Source organism: Anser brachyrhynchus (assembly GCF_964034855.1).
Source record: "Anser brachyrhynchus genome assembly, contig: SCAFFOLD_553, whole genome shotgun sequence".
NCBI classification, from domain to species: Eukaryota; Metazoa; Chordata; class Aves; order Anseriformes; family Anatidae; genus Anser; species Anser brachyrhynchus.
Window position 1 is genome coordinate 18,715 of NW_027663671.1, and position 17,076 is coordinate 35,790.

Consider the following 17,076-nt stretch of genomic DNA (forward strand, 5'->3'; position numbering starts at 1 on the left):
TTGTCGGGGGGTTGGGGGTGGCTATGGGGTGGCTATGGGGTGGTTATGGGGTGGTGGTGGTTGTGGGGGGCTATGGGGTGGTTATGGGGTGGTTATGGGGTGAGGGTGGTTATGGGGTGGCTGTGGGGTGGTTATGGGGTGGTTATGGGGTGAGGGTGGTTATGGGTTGGCTATGGGGTGTTTGTGGGGTGGTGGTTGTTGTGGGGGGCTATGGGGTGGTTATGGGGCGCTGCGGGGTGGCTATGGGGTGGTTATGGGGTGGTGGTGGTTGTGGGGGGCTGTGGGGTGGTTATGGGGTAGTTATGGGGTGGTTTTGGGGTGGTTATGGGGTGGTGGTGGTTATGCGGTGGTTGTGGGGTGGTGGTGGCTGTGGGGGACTGTGGGGTGGTTATGGGGTGGTTATGGGGTGGTGGTTGTTGTGGGGGGCTGTGGGGTGGCTATGGGGTAGTGGTGGTTATGGGGTGGTTATGGGGTGGTGGTGGCTGTGGGGGGCTGTGGGGTGGTTATGGGGTGGTTATGGGGTTGTGGTGGCTGTGGGGTGGTTATGGGGTGTTTGTGGGGTGGTGGTGGCTGTGGGGCGCTATGGGGTGGTTATGGGGTGGTGGTGGTTATGGGGCGCTGTGGGGTGGCTATGGGGTGGTTATGAGGTGGTGGTGGCTATGGGGTGGTTATGGGGTGGCTATGGGGTGGCTATGGGGTGGCTATGGGGTGGTTGTGGGGTGGTGGTGGCTGTGGGGGGCTGTGGGGTGGCTATGGGGTGGCTATGGGGTGGTTGTGGGGTGGTGGTGGCTGTGGGGGGCTGTGGGGTGGTTATGGGGTGGCTATGGGGTGGCTATGGGGTGGTTATGGGGTGGTGGTGGCTGTGGGGTGGTTATGGGGTGGTTATCGGGTGGCTATGGGGTAGTGGTGGTTATGGGGTGGTTATGGGGTGGTGGTGGCTGTGGGGGGCTGTGGGGCGCTATGGGTTGGCTATGGGGTGGCTGCGGGGTGGCGGTGGCCGCGGGGCGCGGGGGTGACGGCGGTGGCGGTGCCGCAGTCCCCCCCCTGGCCGTGTGGGTGGCGGCGGCGCCCCCCGAGCCGCGCCCGGGGCAGCTCCAGCTCCTCACCTGCCGGGCCGGCAGCGCCCACCCTGCCCCCCGCCTGCGCTGGCTGCGCCGCGGCCACGTGTGCGTCACCGGCACCCCCTGTCCCCTGTCCCCCTGTCCCCGTGTCCCGTGTCCCCGTGTCCTGTGTCCCTGTGTCCCCGTGTCCCCACGCCCCCATGTCCCCATGTCCCCATGTCCCATGTCCCCGTGTCCCCAAATGTCCCCTGTCCCTGTGTCCCCCTGTCCCCGTGTCCCCATGTCCCAATGTCCCAATGTCCCCGTGTCCTGTGTCCCCATGTCCCATGTCCCATGTCCCCATGTCCCCATGTCCCCAAATGTCGCCTGTCCCCATGTCCCCGTGTCCCCATGTCCCCGTGTCCCCATATCCCAATGTCCCAATGTCCCCTGTCCCCAATGTCCCCTGTCCCCATGTCCCCGTGTCCCCAATGTCCCCTGTCCCCATGTCCTGTGTCCCCGTGTCCCCATGTCCCCGTGTCCCCATATCCCAATGTCCTCATGTCCTGTGTCCCCGTGTCCCCATATCCCATATCCCAATATCCCAATGTCCCCATATCCCCATGTCCCCATGTCGCTGTGTCCCCATGTCCCCATACCCCAATGTCCCCGTGTCCCCAGTGTCCCCATGTCCCCACGTTCCCATATCCCCCAATGTCCCCATGACCCCATGTCCCACATTCCCATATCCCCCAGTGTCCCCGTATCCCCATGTCCCCAACGTCCCCGATGTCCCTGATGTCCCTATTGTCCCCAACATCGCCCCGTGTCCCCACTGTCCCCAACATCCCCCCGCGTCCCCAACATCCACAATGTCCCTGCTGTCCCCAATGTCCCCAACATCCCTCCATGTCCTCAATGCCCCCAATGACCCCAATGTCCCCATCGTCCCCCCAATGTCCCCAATGTCCCTGGTGTCCCCCATGTTCCTGATGTCCCCACTGTCCCCAACATCCCCAATGTCCCCAATGTGTCCCCAACGTCCCCAACATCCCCATTGTCCCCAATGTCCCCAACATCCCTGATGTTCCCAAGGTCCCCAACATCCCCGATGTCCCCAATGTCCCCGTTGTCCCCAATGTCCCCATGTCCTCAACATCCCCACTGTCCCCAATGTCCCCAACATTCCCAATGTCCCCACTGTCCCCTCATATCCTCAATGTCCCCATTATCCCCATGTCCCCAATGTCCCCATTGTCCCCAATGTCCCCAACACCCCCAATGTCCCCGCTGTCACCCCATATCCTCAATGTCCCCAATGTCCCCAACGTCCCCAAATCCCTGATGTCCCCGATGTCCCCACTGTCCCTGCTGTCCCCCCGTATCCTCAATGTCCCCTATGTCCCCGATGACCCCATGTCCCCAACATCCCCATTGTCCCCAATGTCCCTGTTGTCCCCAATGTCCCCATGTCCCCAACATCCCCAATGTCCCCACTGTTCCCCCATACATGCCCAATGTCCCCAATGTCCCCAATGTCCCCATGTCCCCAACATCCCCTTTGTCCCCAATGTCCCCATTGTCCCCAATGTCCCCAACATCCCCGATGTCCCCAATGTCCCTGCTGTCCCCCCATATCCTCAATGTCCCCAATGTCCCCAATGTCCCCAACATGCCCAATGTCTCCAATGTCCCCATGTCCTCAACATCCCCACTGTCCCCAATGTCCCCAACATCCCCAATGTCCCCACTGTCCCCCCATATCCTCAATGTCCCCAATGTCCCCATGTCCCCAACATCCCTGATGTCCCCAATGTCCCTGCTGTCCCCAACATGCCCAATGTCCCCAATGTCCCCATGTCCCCAATGTCCCCAATGTCCCCAATGTCCCCAACATGCCCAATGTCCCCAGTGTCCCCAGTGTCCCCATGTCCCTGCTGTCCCCAATGTCCCAGGTGTCCCCAACATCCCCAATGTCCCCGATGTCCCCAATGTCCCCGCTGTCCCCCCATATCCTCAATGTCCCCAATGTCCCCAATGTCCCCATACATGCCCGATGTCCCCGATGTCCCCAACGTCCCCAACATCCCCGATGTCCCCAATGTCCCCATGTCCCCAACATCCCCATTGTCCCCAATGTCCCCATTATCCCAATGTCCCCAACATCCCCGATGTCCCCAATGTTCCCGCTGTCCCCCCATATCCTCAATGTCCCCAATGTCCCCAATGTCCCCATACATGCCCAATGTCCCCGATGTCCCCAACGTCCCCAACATCCCCGATGTCCCCAATGTCCCCGCTGTCCCCCCATATCCTCAATGTCCCCAATGTCCCCAATGTCCCCATACATGCCCAATGTCCCCGATGTCCCCAACGTCCCCAACATCCCCGATGTCCCCAATGTCCCCACTGTCCCCCTATACCCTCAATGTCCCCAATGTCCCCAACATCCCCAATGTCCCCGATGTCCCCAGTGTCCCCTGCAACACCCCCAATGTCCCCAGTGTCCCCGCTGTCCCCAATGTCCCAGATGTCCCCAACATCCCTGATGTCCCCGATGTCCCCAATGTCCCTCCATATCCTCAACGTCCCCATTGTCCCCAATGTCCCCATACATGCCCAATGTCCCTGAAGTCCCCACTGTCCCCCTATGTCCTCGATGTCCCCAATGTCCCCGCTGTCCCCGATGTCCCCAACATCCCCAATGTCCCCATTGTCCCTGCTGTCCCCCCATATCCTCAATGTCCCCAACGTCCCCAACGTCCCCAACATCCCCGATGTCCCCAATGTCCCCAATGTCCCCAATGTCCCCATACATGCCCAATGTCCCCGATGTCCCCAACGTCCCCAACATCCCCGATGTCCCCAATGTCCCCACTGTCCCCCTATACCCTCGATGTCCCCAATGTCCCCGATGTCCCCAACATCCCCAACGTCCCTGCCGTCCCCGCTGTCCCCAACGCGCCCCCGCTGTCCCCCCGTGTCCCCAGGGTGCCGGGCGAGCCGCTGCCGCTGTCCCCGGGGGCCTTCGGGGGGGTGACGGCGGGGTCGCGGCTGCGGCTGCGGGTGGCGCTGGGGGACCAGGGCGAGCGCATCACCTGCGAGGCCACCAGCCCCCCCCTGGGGGTGGCCGTCAGCGCCTCGCACCTGCTGCGCCTGCGGCGTGAGTGGGACTGGGGGGCACTGGGAGGGACTGGGAGGGGGCTGGGAGGGGATGGGAGGGGCTGGGAGGGGACTGGGATATACTGGGAGGGACTGGAAGGGGACTGGGAGGGCATGGGAGGGGATGGGAGGGGACTGGGATATACTGGGAAGGGACTGGGAGGGGATGGGAGGGAATGGAAGGGGATGGGAGGGACTGGGATATACTGGGAGGGGACTGGGAGGGAACTGGGATATACTGGGAGGCAGTGGGAGGGGATGGAAGGGGATGGGAGGGTCTGGGAGGGGGCTGGGAAGGGACTGGGAGGGGACTGGGAGGGACTGGGAGGGCATGGGAGAGGACTGGGATATACTGGGAAGGGAATGGAATGGACTGGGAGGGGGCTGGGAGGGGATGGGGAAGGACTGGGATATACTGGGAAGGGACTGGGAGGGGGCTGGGAGGGGGCTGGGAGGGGCTGGGAGGGGACTGGGAGGGGATGGAAGGGGATGGGAGGGGACCGGGATATACTGGGAAGGGACTGGGAGGGAACTGGGATATACTGGGAGGGACTGGGAGGGGATGGGAGGGGACTGGGATATACTGGGGAGGGACTGGGAGGGGATGGGAGGGAATGGAAGGGGATGGGAGGGACTGGGAGGGGACTGGGATATACTGGGAAGGGACTGGGAGGGGACTGGGGGGGGATGGGAGGGGATGGGAGGGGACTGGGATATACTGGGAGGGGACTGGGGGGGGATGGGAGGGGACTGGGATATACTGGGAGGGGACTGGGAGGGGATGGGAGGGGACTGAGAGGGCACTGGGATATACTGGGGGGGGAGGGGATGGGAGGGGACTGGGATATACTGGAAAGGACTGGGAAGGGATGGGAGGGCAGTGGGGGTTACTCGGAGGCACTGGGAGGGCCCTGGAGGTTACTGGGAGGCACTGGGAAGGCACTGGGTATTACTGGGAGCGCACCAGGTGTTACTGCGAGGCACTGGAAGAGCCCCGGGGCTTACTGGGAGGCCCCTGGAGGTTACTGGGAGGGCTGTAGGGGTTACTGGGAGGGCACTGAGTGTTACTGGGAGGCACTGGGGGTTACTGGGAGGGCCCCAGGGGTTACTGGGAGGCCCCTGGAGGTTACTGGGAGGCACTGGAAGAGCCCCGGGGCTTACTGGTAGGCCCCTGGAGGTTACTGGGAGGGCCGTGGGGGTTACTGGGAGGGCACTGAGTTGCTGGGAGGCACTGGGGGTTACTGGGAGGGCATTGGGGGTTACTGGGAGGCACTGGAAGAGCCCTGGGACTTACTGGGAGGCCCCCTGGGTGTTACTGGGCAGGCTCTGGGGCTTACCGGAGGGGCCCTGGAGGTTACTGGGAGGGCCCTGGTACTTACTGGGAGCACTGGGCCCCCCCCCAGACGCACCCCAGTTCACGGAGGGGGCGGGGGCGGAGGTGGTGGCGCTGGAGCATGGGGGGGCCCGGCTGCCCCTCGCCGTCCTCGCCCACCCCCCCGTGGACGCCTGCGCCTGGAGCCTGGACGGGCGGCCCCTGCGGCCTGGTGAGCGGCACTGGGAGCACTGGGAGGCACTGGGAGGGGGCGCAGGGGCTCTGGGGGGGCACTGGGAGGGGGACGTGGGGCTACTGGGAGCACCGGGAGGCATTGGGAGGGGGGTACGGGGGTACTGGGGGGCACTGGGAGGCACTAGGAGGGGAGTACGGGGGCACTGGGAGGCACTGGGAGGGGGATATGGGGACACTGGGAGCACTGGGAGGCACTGGGAGGGGAGTACGGGGGCACTGGGAGGCACTGGGAGGGGGGGATGTGGGGGTACTGGGAGCACTGGGGGGCACTGGGAGGGGGGTACGAGGTTACTGGAAGCACTGGGAGGGAATGGGAGGGGGTACTGGAAGCACTGGGAGGGAATGGGAGGGGGATATGAGGTTACAGGGGAGCACTGGGAGGCACTGGGAGGGGGTACTGGGGTACTGGGAGGCACTGGGAGGGGGATATGGGGACACTGGGAGCACTGGGAGGCACTGGGAGGGGAGTACAGGGGCACTGGGGGGCACTGGGAGGGGGCTGTGCGGTTACTGGGAGGCACTGGAAGGGGATGGGGGTGGGATGGGAGGAGCTGGGAGACACTGGGAGAGGATGTGGGGTTACTGGGAGCACTGGGGCGCACTGGAAGGGGGACACGGGGTTACTGGGAGGTACTGGGAGGGGAATGTGGGGTTACTGGGAGCACTGGGAAGGGGCCGTGCGGCCACTGGGGGCTGCCGGCAGGTTTGGGGTCACCGGGAGGAGGGGGGGCAGCAGGCCCCGCCCCCGCTCTGACCCCGCCCCCTCTCTGACCCCGCCCCCTCTCTGACCCCGCCCCCTCTCTGACCCCGCCCCCGCTCTGACCCCGCCCCCGCTCTGACCCCGCCCCCTCTCTGACCCCGCCCCCGCTCTGACCCCGCCCCCGCTCTGACCCCGCCCCCGCTCTGACCCCGCCCCCGCTCTGACCCCGCCCCCGCTCTGACCCCGCCCCCGCTCTGACCCCGCCCCCGCTCTGACCCCGCCCCCGCTCTGACCCCGCCCCCTCTCTGACCCCGCCCCCTCTCTGACCCCGCCCCCTCTCTGACCCCGCCCCCTCTCTGACCCCGCCCCCTCTGACCCCGCCCCCCCCCCCCTGACCCCGCCCCCAGAGGGGTCCCCCCGGCACCGGCTGCTGGAGGGGGGGGCCCTGGAGATCGCCAACGTGTCGCGGGGGGACGCGGGCACCTACGGGGTGCGGTGCCACAACGCCGAGGGCTCGGCCAGCGCCAGCCTGCGCCTGCTGGTGCACTGTGAGCACCCCCCCCTTTGTACCCTATAGGGCCCCTTTGTACCCTATAGGGCCCCACAGTACCCTAAAGGGCCCCTTAGTACCTTATAGGGCCCCATAGTATCTTATAGGGCCCCTTTGTACCCTATAGGGCCCCATAGTATCCTATAGGGCCCCTTTGTACCCTAAAGGGCCTCATAGTACCCTATAGGGCCCCTTTGTACCCTATAGGGCCCCACTCTAACCTATAGGGCCCCCACTGTACATTATAGGACCCTATTGTACCCTATAGGGCCCCATCCTACCCTATAGGGCCCTACAACACCCTATGGTCCCCCACCGTACCCTACAGGCTCCCATTGTACACTATAGGGCCCCCATTGTACCCTATAGGCCCCCATTGTACCCTATAAGGCCCCTTTGTACTCTGTAGAGCCCCATAGTATCCTATAGGGCCCCTTTGTACCCTATACGGCCCCCATTGTACATTATAGGACCCTATTGTGCCCTATGAGGCCCCACTGTACCCTATAGGGCCCCATCCTACCCTATAGGGCCCTACAACACCCTATGGTCCCCCATCATACCCTACAGGCTCCAATTGCACACTATAGGGCCCCATAGTATCCTATAGGGCCCCTTTGTACCCTATAGGGCCCCATCCTAACCTATGGGGCCCCCATTGTACATTATAGGACCCTATTGTGCCCTATGGGGCCCCACTGTACCCTATAGGGCCCCATCCTACCTTATAGGGCCCTATAACACCCTATGGTTCCCCATCGTACCCTACAGGCTCCCATTGTACCCTACAGGGCCCCCTTTGTACTCTATAGGGCCCCTTTGTACCCTATAGGGCCCCATAGTATCCTATAGGGCCCCTTTGTACCCTATAGGGCCCGCATCGTACCCTATAGGGCCCCAATGCACCTAATAGGGCCCCACTGTACCCTATGGGTCCCACAGCACACTATGGGGCATCATTGTACCCTATAGGGCCCCCATCTTGTCCTATAGGGCTCCCATCCTACCCTATAGTGCCCTACAGCACCCTGTGGGCCCCCGTTGTATCCTACAGGGCACCCACTGTACCCTATAGAGCCCCACAGCACCCAATAGGGCCCCCATCATACCCTATAGGGCCCCATCGTACCCTATAGGGCCCCACAGCACCCTATAGGGACTGTGGCCTATCGCCCTTTATGGCACCCCGTAGCCCCCTATGGCACCCCACAGCCCCTTATAGCAACCCCATAGCCCCTTATGACACCTTGTATCCCTTTATGGCACCCCATAGCCCCATATAGGAACCCCATAGCTCCCTGAGGTCAACCCCATAGCCCCCTTAAGTCAACCCCATAGCCTTTTATGGCACCCCACAGCCCTTTATGGTACCCCATAGCCCCTTATAACAATCCCATAGCCCCCTTAAGTCAACCCTATAGCCCTTTATAACACCCCATAGCCCCTTATGTCACCTCATAGCCCTTTATAGCATCCCATAGCCCCATATATCAACCCCATAGCCCTTTATGTCACCCCATAGCCTCTTATAGCAACCCCATAACCCCTTATGGCACCCCGTATCCCGTTATGGCACCCTATAACCCCTTTATGGCACCCCATAACCCCTTTATGGCACCCCATTGTCCCCTTATGGCACCCAATAGCCCCATATAGGAACCCCATAACCCTTTATGGCACCCCATAGCCCTTTATAGCAACCCTATAGCCCCTTCTGGCACCCTGTATCCCTTTATGGCACCCCATTGTCCCCTTATGGCACCCCATAGCCCCATATATCCACCCCATAGCCCCATTATGGCACCCTATACCCCCCCTAAGTCAACCCCATAACGCTTTATGACACCCCATAGCCCTTTATGGCACCCTATAAGCTCTTTATGTCACCCTATAACCCCTTATGGCAACCCTATAACCCCTTATGGCACCCTATAACCCCATTATGGCACCCTATAACCCCTTATGGCACCCCATAGCCCTTTATGGCACCCTATAACCCCTTTATGGCACCCCATAGCCCTTTATGGCACCCTATAACCCCTTATGGCACCCTATAACCCCTTATGGCACCCCATAACCCCTTATGGCACCCCATAGCCCTTTATGGCACCCCATAGCCCTTTATGGCACCCTATAACCCCTTATGGCACCCTATAACCCCTTTATGGCACCCCACAGCCCTTTACGGCACCCCATAGCCCTTTATGGCACCCTACAACCCCTTATGGCAACCCCATAACCCTTTATGGCACTCCCCCCAGCCCCCCATGACCCCCAGCCCCGTGACCCCTGACCCCCTGACCCCGTGACCCCCTGACCCCCTGACCTTTGACCCCGCACCCCCGCAGACCCCCCCGTGATCGTGCGCGCCCCCGACCCGGTGCTGGTGGACGAGGGGGGCGCGGCCGAGCTGCTGTGCGAGGCCCGGGGCAGCCCCCTGCCCCCCGGCTGCCTGCAATGGGGGCGCCTGGTAACGGGGTCGGGGGGGGGGGCTTTGGGGGGGGGGGGGGGCATGGGGGGGGGACATGGGGGCGTAGGGGTGTGTGGATACGGGGACGTGGGGGGGCATTGGGGAGGGGGACTTTGGGGTTGGGGGGCATGAAGGGGCACTGGGGTGGGGGGGGGAGCATTGGGGGGGGCTTTGGGGTGGGGGGGACATTGGGGTGGGACATTGGGGGGACACGTTGGGGTGGGGGGGGACATTGGGGTGGAGGACTTTGGAGGGAGCATGGGGGCGGGGGCCATGGGGGGGACACTGGGGTGGGGGGGACATTGGGGACGCGGGGTTGTGGGGGACACGGGGGAGATGTGGGGACACTGGGGGGGACATGGGGCACTGGGGGGGGGGCATTGGGGTGATGGGGCATTGGGGTGTGGGGGCGGACATTGGGGTGGGGGGGGGAACGATGGGGTGGGGGGGACATTGGGGTGGGGGGGACGTTGGGGACATGGAGGGGGGGTGTGGGGACATTGGGGACTTGGGGATGTGGGGGGGGGGGCCATGGGGGGCCATGGGGGGTGTGGGGGGGGCCGTGGGGGCGTGGGGACATTGGGGGAATGCGGGGATGGGGGACGTGGGGGGAGATAGTGGGAATGTGGGGCTACGGGGGGGCTGTGGGGGGGGGCCTTGGGGCCATGAGGGTGACGTGGGGGGGGGCCGTGGGGCCATGGGGGGGGGCCACGTGGGGGTCCCCACGTCCCCGTCCCCGCAGGCGGAGGCCGAGGAGGGGGCGGCGTCCGGGGAGCTCCCGGCCGAGCTGCAGCCGCAGGGGGGGGCCCCCGTGGGGCGCCTGCAGGTGCGGGGGGCGCGCCGGGACCTGGGGGGGGCCTACGAGTGCCGCGTCGACACCGGCGTGGCCCCCCCGGCCCGAGCCATCGTCCGCCTCGTCGTGCGCTGTGCGTCCCGGGGGGGGGGCGGGGGGGGTAACGGGGCGGGGGGGGGGGACAATGGGGGGGGGTGACACGGGGGAGATCTCGGGGGGGGGGGAATATGGGGGGGGGGGACAATGTGGGGGAGATCTCGGGGGGTTGGAATGTGGGGGAGATCGGGGGGGGCACGCCGTGGGGGGGGCAATGTGGGGGGCGTCCAAGGGGGGGGCACCCAACGGGGTAGATCCAAGGGGGGGCACCCAATGGGAGGGTATGCGTTGGGGGGGGGCACCCAATGGGGGGGGAACCCAATGGGGGGGCTCCCAAGGTGGGGGGGGGGTCCCACTGGGTGGGCACCCAATGGAGGACACCCAATGGGGGGGCACCCAATGGGTGGGGGAACCAATGGGGGGCACCCAATGGGGGGGACACCCAATGGGGGGGGCACTCAATGGGAGACACCCAATGGGAGACACCCAATGGGGGGACACCCAATGAGGGGACACCAAATGGGGGGGCACCCAATGGGAGGACACCCAATGGGGGGACACCCAATGAGGGGACACCAAATGGAGGGGCACCCAATGGGAGGACACCCAATGGGAGACACCCAATGGGGGGGCACCCAATGAGGGGACACCCAATGGGGGGGGGAACCAGTTGGGGGCACCCAATGGGTGGGCACCCAATGGGAGACGCCCAATGGGTGGGGGAACCAATGGGGGGGCACCCAATGGAGGAGACACCCAATGGGGGGGGCACCCAATGGGGGGCACCCAATGAGGGGACACCCAATGGGTGGGGGAACCAATTGGGGGCACCCAATGGGTGGGCACCCAATGGGAGGACACCCAATGGGGGGACAACCAATAGGGGAGCACCCAATGGGGGGGCACCTAATGGGGGGGACACCCAATGCGGGGGGCACTCAATGGGAGACACCCAATGAGGGGCACCCAATGGGGGGGCACCCAATGGAGGAGGCACCCAATGGGGCGACACCCAATGGGGTGCACCCAATGGGGAAGCACCCAATTGGTGGCCGCCCCCCCCCAATCCCTGACCTCCTCCCCCCCCCCAAGATGGCCCCGAGCTGGAGGCGGAGCCAGGGGCGGAGCCGGGGGCGGAGCCAGGGGCTGTGCTGGTGCCGGACAGGGCGGACACGGCGCAGCTGCGGTGCCGCGCCCAGGGGGTCCCTGGGGTGCAGCTGCACTGGGAGCACCGGGGCCGAGCCCTGCCGCCCAATGAGGACAGGTAACCGCTGGTCACGTGGGACAGGCCGGGGACCAATCAGGGGCTACCGGGGCTAATCAGGGCTTCCAGGGGCCAATCGGAGCCAACCGGGGGCAGCTGCAGCCAATCGGGCCTGGCTGTGGGCAACTGGGGCCAAATGGGGTCAACCAGGGGCCAATGGGGCCGGTCATGGCCAATGAGACCCTGCAGGGCCTAACCAGGGCCAATCAGATCCAACAGTGACCAACCGTGGCCAACCAGGGCCAATCAGATCCAACAAGGGCCAACCAGACCCAATAGGACCCAACCAGGGCCAATAGGGGCCAACCAGGGCCAACAGGACCCAATCAGGGCCAACCAGGGCCAGCCAGGGCCAATAGGGGCCAACCAGGGATAGCAGGACCCAATCAGGGCCAATAGGGGCCAACGATGCCCAACCAGGGCCAATCAGATTCAACCAGTTCCAAGTGAACCCAACCGGGGCCAACTGGGGCCAACTGGGAACCCGGTTCTGTTCCTGACTGGTCCCAGTTCTGTCCCCAGTGGGTCCCAGTTCTGCCCTCAACTGGTCCCAGTTTTATCCTCAACTGGTCCCAGTTCAGCCCCCAACTGGTTCCAGTTCTGTCTCCAACCAGTCCCATTTCTACCCCTGACTGGTCCCAGGTCTTTCCACAACTGGTCCCAGTTCAGCCCCAATTGGTCCCAGCACTGCCTCAACCGGTCCCAGTTCAGCCCCAACTGGTCCCAGTTCAGCCCCAACTGGTCCCAGTTTAGCTGCAACTGGTTCCAGTTTTGCCCCAACTGGTCCCAGTTCTACCCCAACCGGTCCCAGTTCAGCCCCAACCGGTCCCAGTTCAGCCCTGATGGTTCCCAGTTATGCCGCAGGTACCAGTGGCACCAGTGGCGCGAGGGGCCCTGGACCAGTAGCGTCCTCACCGTGACCAACGTCAGCGTGGAGCGGGCCCAGCACCGCCGCTGGGACCAGTCCCACAACTGGGACCAGTACCAGAACCAGCCCCGCAACTGGACCCTCGACACCTTCGTCTGTGTGGCCCAGAACCCCCTAGGCACCGTGCGGCGCCACCTGAAGCTCCAACTGGCCGGTACTGGGCTGTACTGGTGCTGGGGAGTGGGGACTGGTGGGACTGGTGTTGGGGGGGAGTGTGGTGCTGGGAGGAACTGGGGTGAGATTGGACAGCACTGGGAGCACCCTGAGGGCACTGGGAGGGCTACAGAGAGCACTGGGGAGATATTGGGGAGCACTGGGAGTGATACTGGGAGCACTGGGGGGATTCTGAGCGGCACTGGGAGGATACTAAGGGGCACTGGGAAGATTTTGGAAGCACTGGGAGTGATACTGGAAGCACTGGGAGGATTCTGGGGGGCACTGGGAGGATACTGAGGGGCACTGGGAAGATTTTGGAAGCACTGGGAGTGTTACTGGGAGCACTGGGGGCATTCTGGGGGGACTGGAACAATACAGGGGGACAGTGGGGTGTTAACTGGAGGGCACTGGGAAGATTTTAGGGGCACTGGGAGTGATACTGGGAGCACTGGGGCAATACAGCGGGCCACTGGGGGGATACTGGGAGAAATGGGAGGATATCAGGGGACAGTGGGAGGGTACTGGGAGGCGCTGGGAAGACATTGAGGAGCATCGAAGGGATACTGGGGGGCACTGGGAGGATTTTGGAGGCACTGGGAAGCATGCTGGGAGCACTGGGACGATACTGGTGGCACTGGGGGAGATACAGGGGGCGCTGGGGGGACACGGGGGGTGACATCTGGGGAGTCCCCTGACCCTCGCCCCCCCCTTTCAGACCGCCCAGACCCCCCCCAGGACCTGCGGGTGCTGGAGGCCACCCCGACCTCCCTCAGCCTCGCCTGGACCCCCGGCTTCAGCGGGGGGCTGCCCCAGAGCTTCCTGGTCAGGTGGGACCCTGCCCCACCAGCACCCCGAAACCCACGGGCACCCCAAAACCTACGAGCACCCCAAGATCCATGGGTATACCCCAAAATCCGTGGGCACCACCCCAAAAATCCATGGCGAGCCCCTGAGACTCCTTTGGGACCCCCCCCCCCCCCCCCCCCCCCCCCCCAAAACCGAGCTGGGACCCAGAATCCCTCCCAGGATCCCCCAGTGGGACCTAAAAAAGTCATGGACACCCCCAAAGCCCAAGGGAAAACCCCAAAAAGCAGGAAAATGCACCAAAACCTCATTGAGACTCCCCAAAAAACCATTAGAGACCCCCTAAAAAACATTGGACCACCTGAGCTCCAGGGAACACCCCCAAAAACACGTGACTCCACCCCAAAATTACGGAGGCACAAAAAAACCCCAAGTTGGAGCCCCCCAAAGCCCAGGGGGTCCCCCCCAAAACCCATGAGAAACCCCCGAAAACTCACGGGGATGCAAAAAAAAACAACTTTGGGACCCAAAATCTCTTGGGAATGTCCAACGGAGAGTCCAAGGCCAACAGGGACCTCAAATGCCCCTCGTGGGGACCCCAAAAGCTCGGTGGGGACCCCAAAACCCATCTCTGGGGCCCCCAACACCCCTGCAAGACCCCAACCGCTCAAGATGGCCGCCCCCTCCCTGCTTCCGGCCCCGCCCCCGAGCCTCTGGACCCACTTCCGGTCCCCACGAACCCACTTCCTGTCCCCCAGTTGAGTTTTCACACCACTTCCGGTCTGATATAACATCACTTCCGTTTACCCTCGGGGCATGACGCGATTTCAGTTTTCCATATGATGAAACTTCCGGTTTTAACCCATCACTTCCGGCCCCGCCCCCACAGCGCTGTGGGCCCCGGCGCCCCTCCCCCCCCGGCCTCCATCCTGGCGCCCCGCCCCGCCCTCACGCTGCGGGGGCTACTTCCGGCCACGCCCTATGACGTCACTGTGACAGCGCGCAATGCCCGCGGCAGCAGCGCCCCCGTCAGAGTCACCGCCACCACTTCCGGTAAGAGGGGGGCGGGGCCGGAAGCGGGGTCAAAGCGAAAGCGGGAGGTGGGCAGAGGGAGGAAGTGGAAAGGCCCGCAGAACCCGGAAATGCGACCGGAAGCTGGTCGAAAACGAAAGTGAAACCGGAAATGGGGCGTGAAAAGGAAAACGAAAGTGAGACCCCAGAAGTTGTTCAGTAGGGGGCAATGGGAGAAGTGACGCAGGGGGCGGAAGTTGCTTGGCTGCAACCGGAAGTTGGCTGTAGCGGAACCGGAAGCAGGGCCGGGGGACCGGAAGTGGTGGTGGGAGTGGGAGTAGAACCGGAAGTACAGCACCTAGAACCGGAAGTAGCCTGATATCGAGACAGGAGGTAGTGTGGGAGGTAAGGAAACAGGAATTATCAACCGGAAGTGATGTTTCCACTTTCCTCCCCCCCTCCCAGAGCTGTCTGCTGATTCGCCGCCACCTCCGGGGCCGATCCCGGCCCCGCCCCCCTCAGGTGACAAAGACGGGAGGTGTGGGGGAGGGGCGGAGCAGAGTCCCCGCCCCCTCCCCTGATCCCTCCCCCTTTCCCTCCCCCTCCCCTCGATCCCATCAGGCCTTGCGGTGTGCCCGGCCTGGCGGGGGCGCTGGGGGCGCTGGGGGCGGGGCTGCTGCTCAGCATGGCCGCCGTGGGCCTGCGGTGGCGGCTGCGACGGCACCGGGGAGGCGCAGGCGGCCCCGGGGGGGGCATGAGGAACACGGAGGGGCTGGGGACGGAGAGCACTGAGGTGAGGCGGGTGGGGACGCGGGGGCAGCGGGGGGGCATGGGACGTCAAAGGGGCGGTGGGGACCTGTGGGTGCAGTGGGGGTGTGGTCAGTGGGGACCCTTGGGGTGATGGAGGGACACCCGGGGGTCTTGGGGACATTTCCTGGACGTTTGGGACCCCTGGGGGACATCAGCGGGTCAATGGGGACCCTTGGGTGGCAGTGGGGACGTCAACGGGTCAATGGGGTCCTCTTGGGGTGAGGGGGGGACACAGGGACACCTGGGGGCCTTGGGGACATTTCCTGGACGTTTGGGACCCTTGGGGACGTCAACGGGCCGATGGGGTCCCTTGGGTGCTCAGTGGGGACCCCTGGGTGGGGGTGGGGGTGTGGTCAATGGGGGACCCTTGGGGACATCAACGGGTCAATGGGGTCACCTTGGGGTGGGGGCAGGGGACACCTGGGGGCCTTGGGGATGTCCCCTGGCCAATGGGGACCCTTGGGGACGTCAACGGGCCGATGGGGTCCCTTGGGTGCTCAATGGGGACCCTTGGGGTGAGGGGGGGACACTGGGGGGCCTTGCGGGCGGGTGGGGGGGGGGGGACACGGGGACACCTGGGGACCCTTGGGGATGTCACCTGTGTGTCGTCCCCCCCCCCCCCCCCCCCCAAGATGAGCTCCGTTGGGTCCTGCGTGCCCCCCAGCGATGCCCCCGCCTGGGACCCCCCCAAGGGTGAGTACAGGGGCAGCTCCCCCCCGAAACCCACCCCCCCCCCCCCCCCATCCCCCTCCCCACAATTTATGCCCCCCATTTACCCTCCCCCCCAATTTACCCCCCCCAATTTGCCCTCCGCATTTACCCCCCCTATTTACCCCCCCAATTAACGCCCCCATTTACCCCCCTCCCTATTTACCCCCATAATTCCCCCCCTATTTACCCCCGTCCCAATTTACCCCCCCCATTTACCCTCCCTCCCAATTTACCCCCCCAGTTTATCCCCATCCCCATTTACCCCCTCATTTACCTCCCCAATTAACCCCCCCAATTTACCCCCCCATTTACCCCCTCCCAATTTAACCCCCCCACTTACCCCCCAATGTATTCCCTCAATTTACCGCCTCCCAATTTACCCCCCCAACTTACCCCCCCAACTTACCCCCCCCAATTTACCCCCTCCCATTTTATCCCCCCAGTGTCCCCCCTCCATTTTACCCCCCCATTAACCCCCTCAATTTGCCCCCCCCATTTACCGCCCTCACCAATTTACCCCCCCAATTTACCACCCCCCTTTACCCATTTACCCCCCAATTTACCCATTTACTCCCCCAGCTCCCCCCCCCAAATTTACCCCTTCCCAATTTACCCCCCCATTCACCCCCCCCATTTACCCCCCTCCCCATTCACCACCTCCCAATTTACCCCCCCAATTTGCCCCCCCAGCCGACCACCCCTACGAGGACGTGCCCGACTGGGGGGGCTACGACGAGGTGAGACCCTCCCCCCCCCCCCGTTTTTTAATTAATTTTTTTTGGGGGGGGGTCCAGGTCCCTTCTGACCCCCCCTGACCCCCCCTTGTCCCCGCAGGTGGCCCCCCCGTCGCTCTATGCCGCCCCCCCGCCCTTTGGGGGGGCTCCCCCCCGCCCCCCACAATTCACCCCTCAGGGGGAGCTGTGTGAGACCCCCCCCCCAAATAAACCCCGCCCCCTCGGGGGAGGAGCCTGCAGCTGGTGTGTTGATTGGTCCTTTTCTTAATGAGGGGGAGGC

The 17,076-nt window shown here is 64.1% G+C and overlaps 1 protein-coding gene across 1 annotated transcript in view; it reads left to right on the forward strand.

Annotated features, from left to right (window-relative positions):
- The window catches only part of NPHS1 (NPHS1 adhesion molecule, nephrin), a 34,310-nt gene extending 17,275 nt beyond the window's left edge, over window positions 1–17,035 (forward strand). The window contains 15 exon segments of the mRNA XM_080609215.1: window positions 1,037–1,166; window positions 4,031–4,203; window positions 5,606–5,746; window positions 6,877–7,017; window positions 9,368–9,489; window positions 10,232–10,415; window positions 11,471–11,642; window positions 12,507–12,724; window positions 13,442–13,553; window positions 14,420–14,583; window positions 15,007–15,063; window positions 15,163–15,334; window positions 15,984–16,044; window positions 16,753–16,799; window positions 16,897–17,035. Of these exon segments, the coding sequence (XP_080465341.1) occupies window positions 1,037–1,166; window positions 4,031–4,203; window positions 5,606–5,746; window positions 6,877–7,017; window positions 9,368–9,489; window positions 10,232–10,415; window positions 11,471–11,642; window positions 12,507–12,724; window positions 13,442–13,553; window positions 14,420–14,583; window positions 15,007–15,063; window positions 15,163–15,299 (1,751 nt within the window). The 3' untranslated portion in view covers window positions 15,300–15,334; window positions 15,984–16,044; window positions 16,753–16,799; window positions 16,897–17,035.
- Window positions 17,036–17,076: the final 41 nt, after the last annotated feature.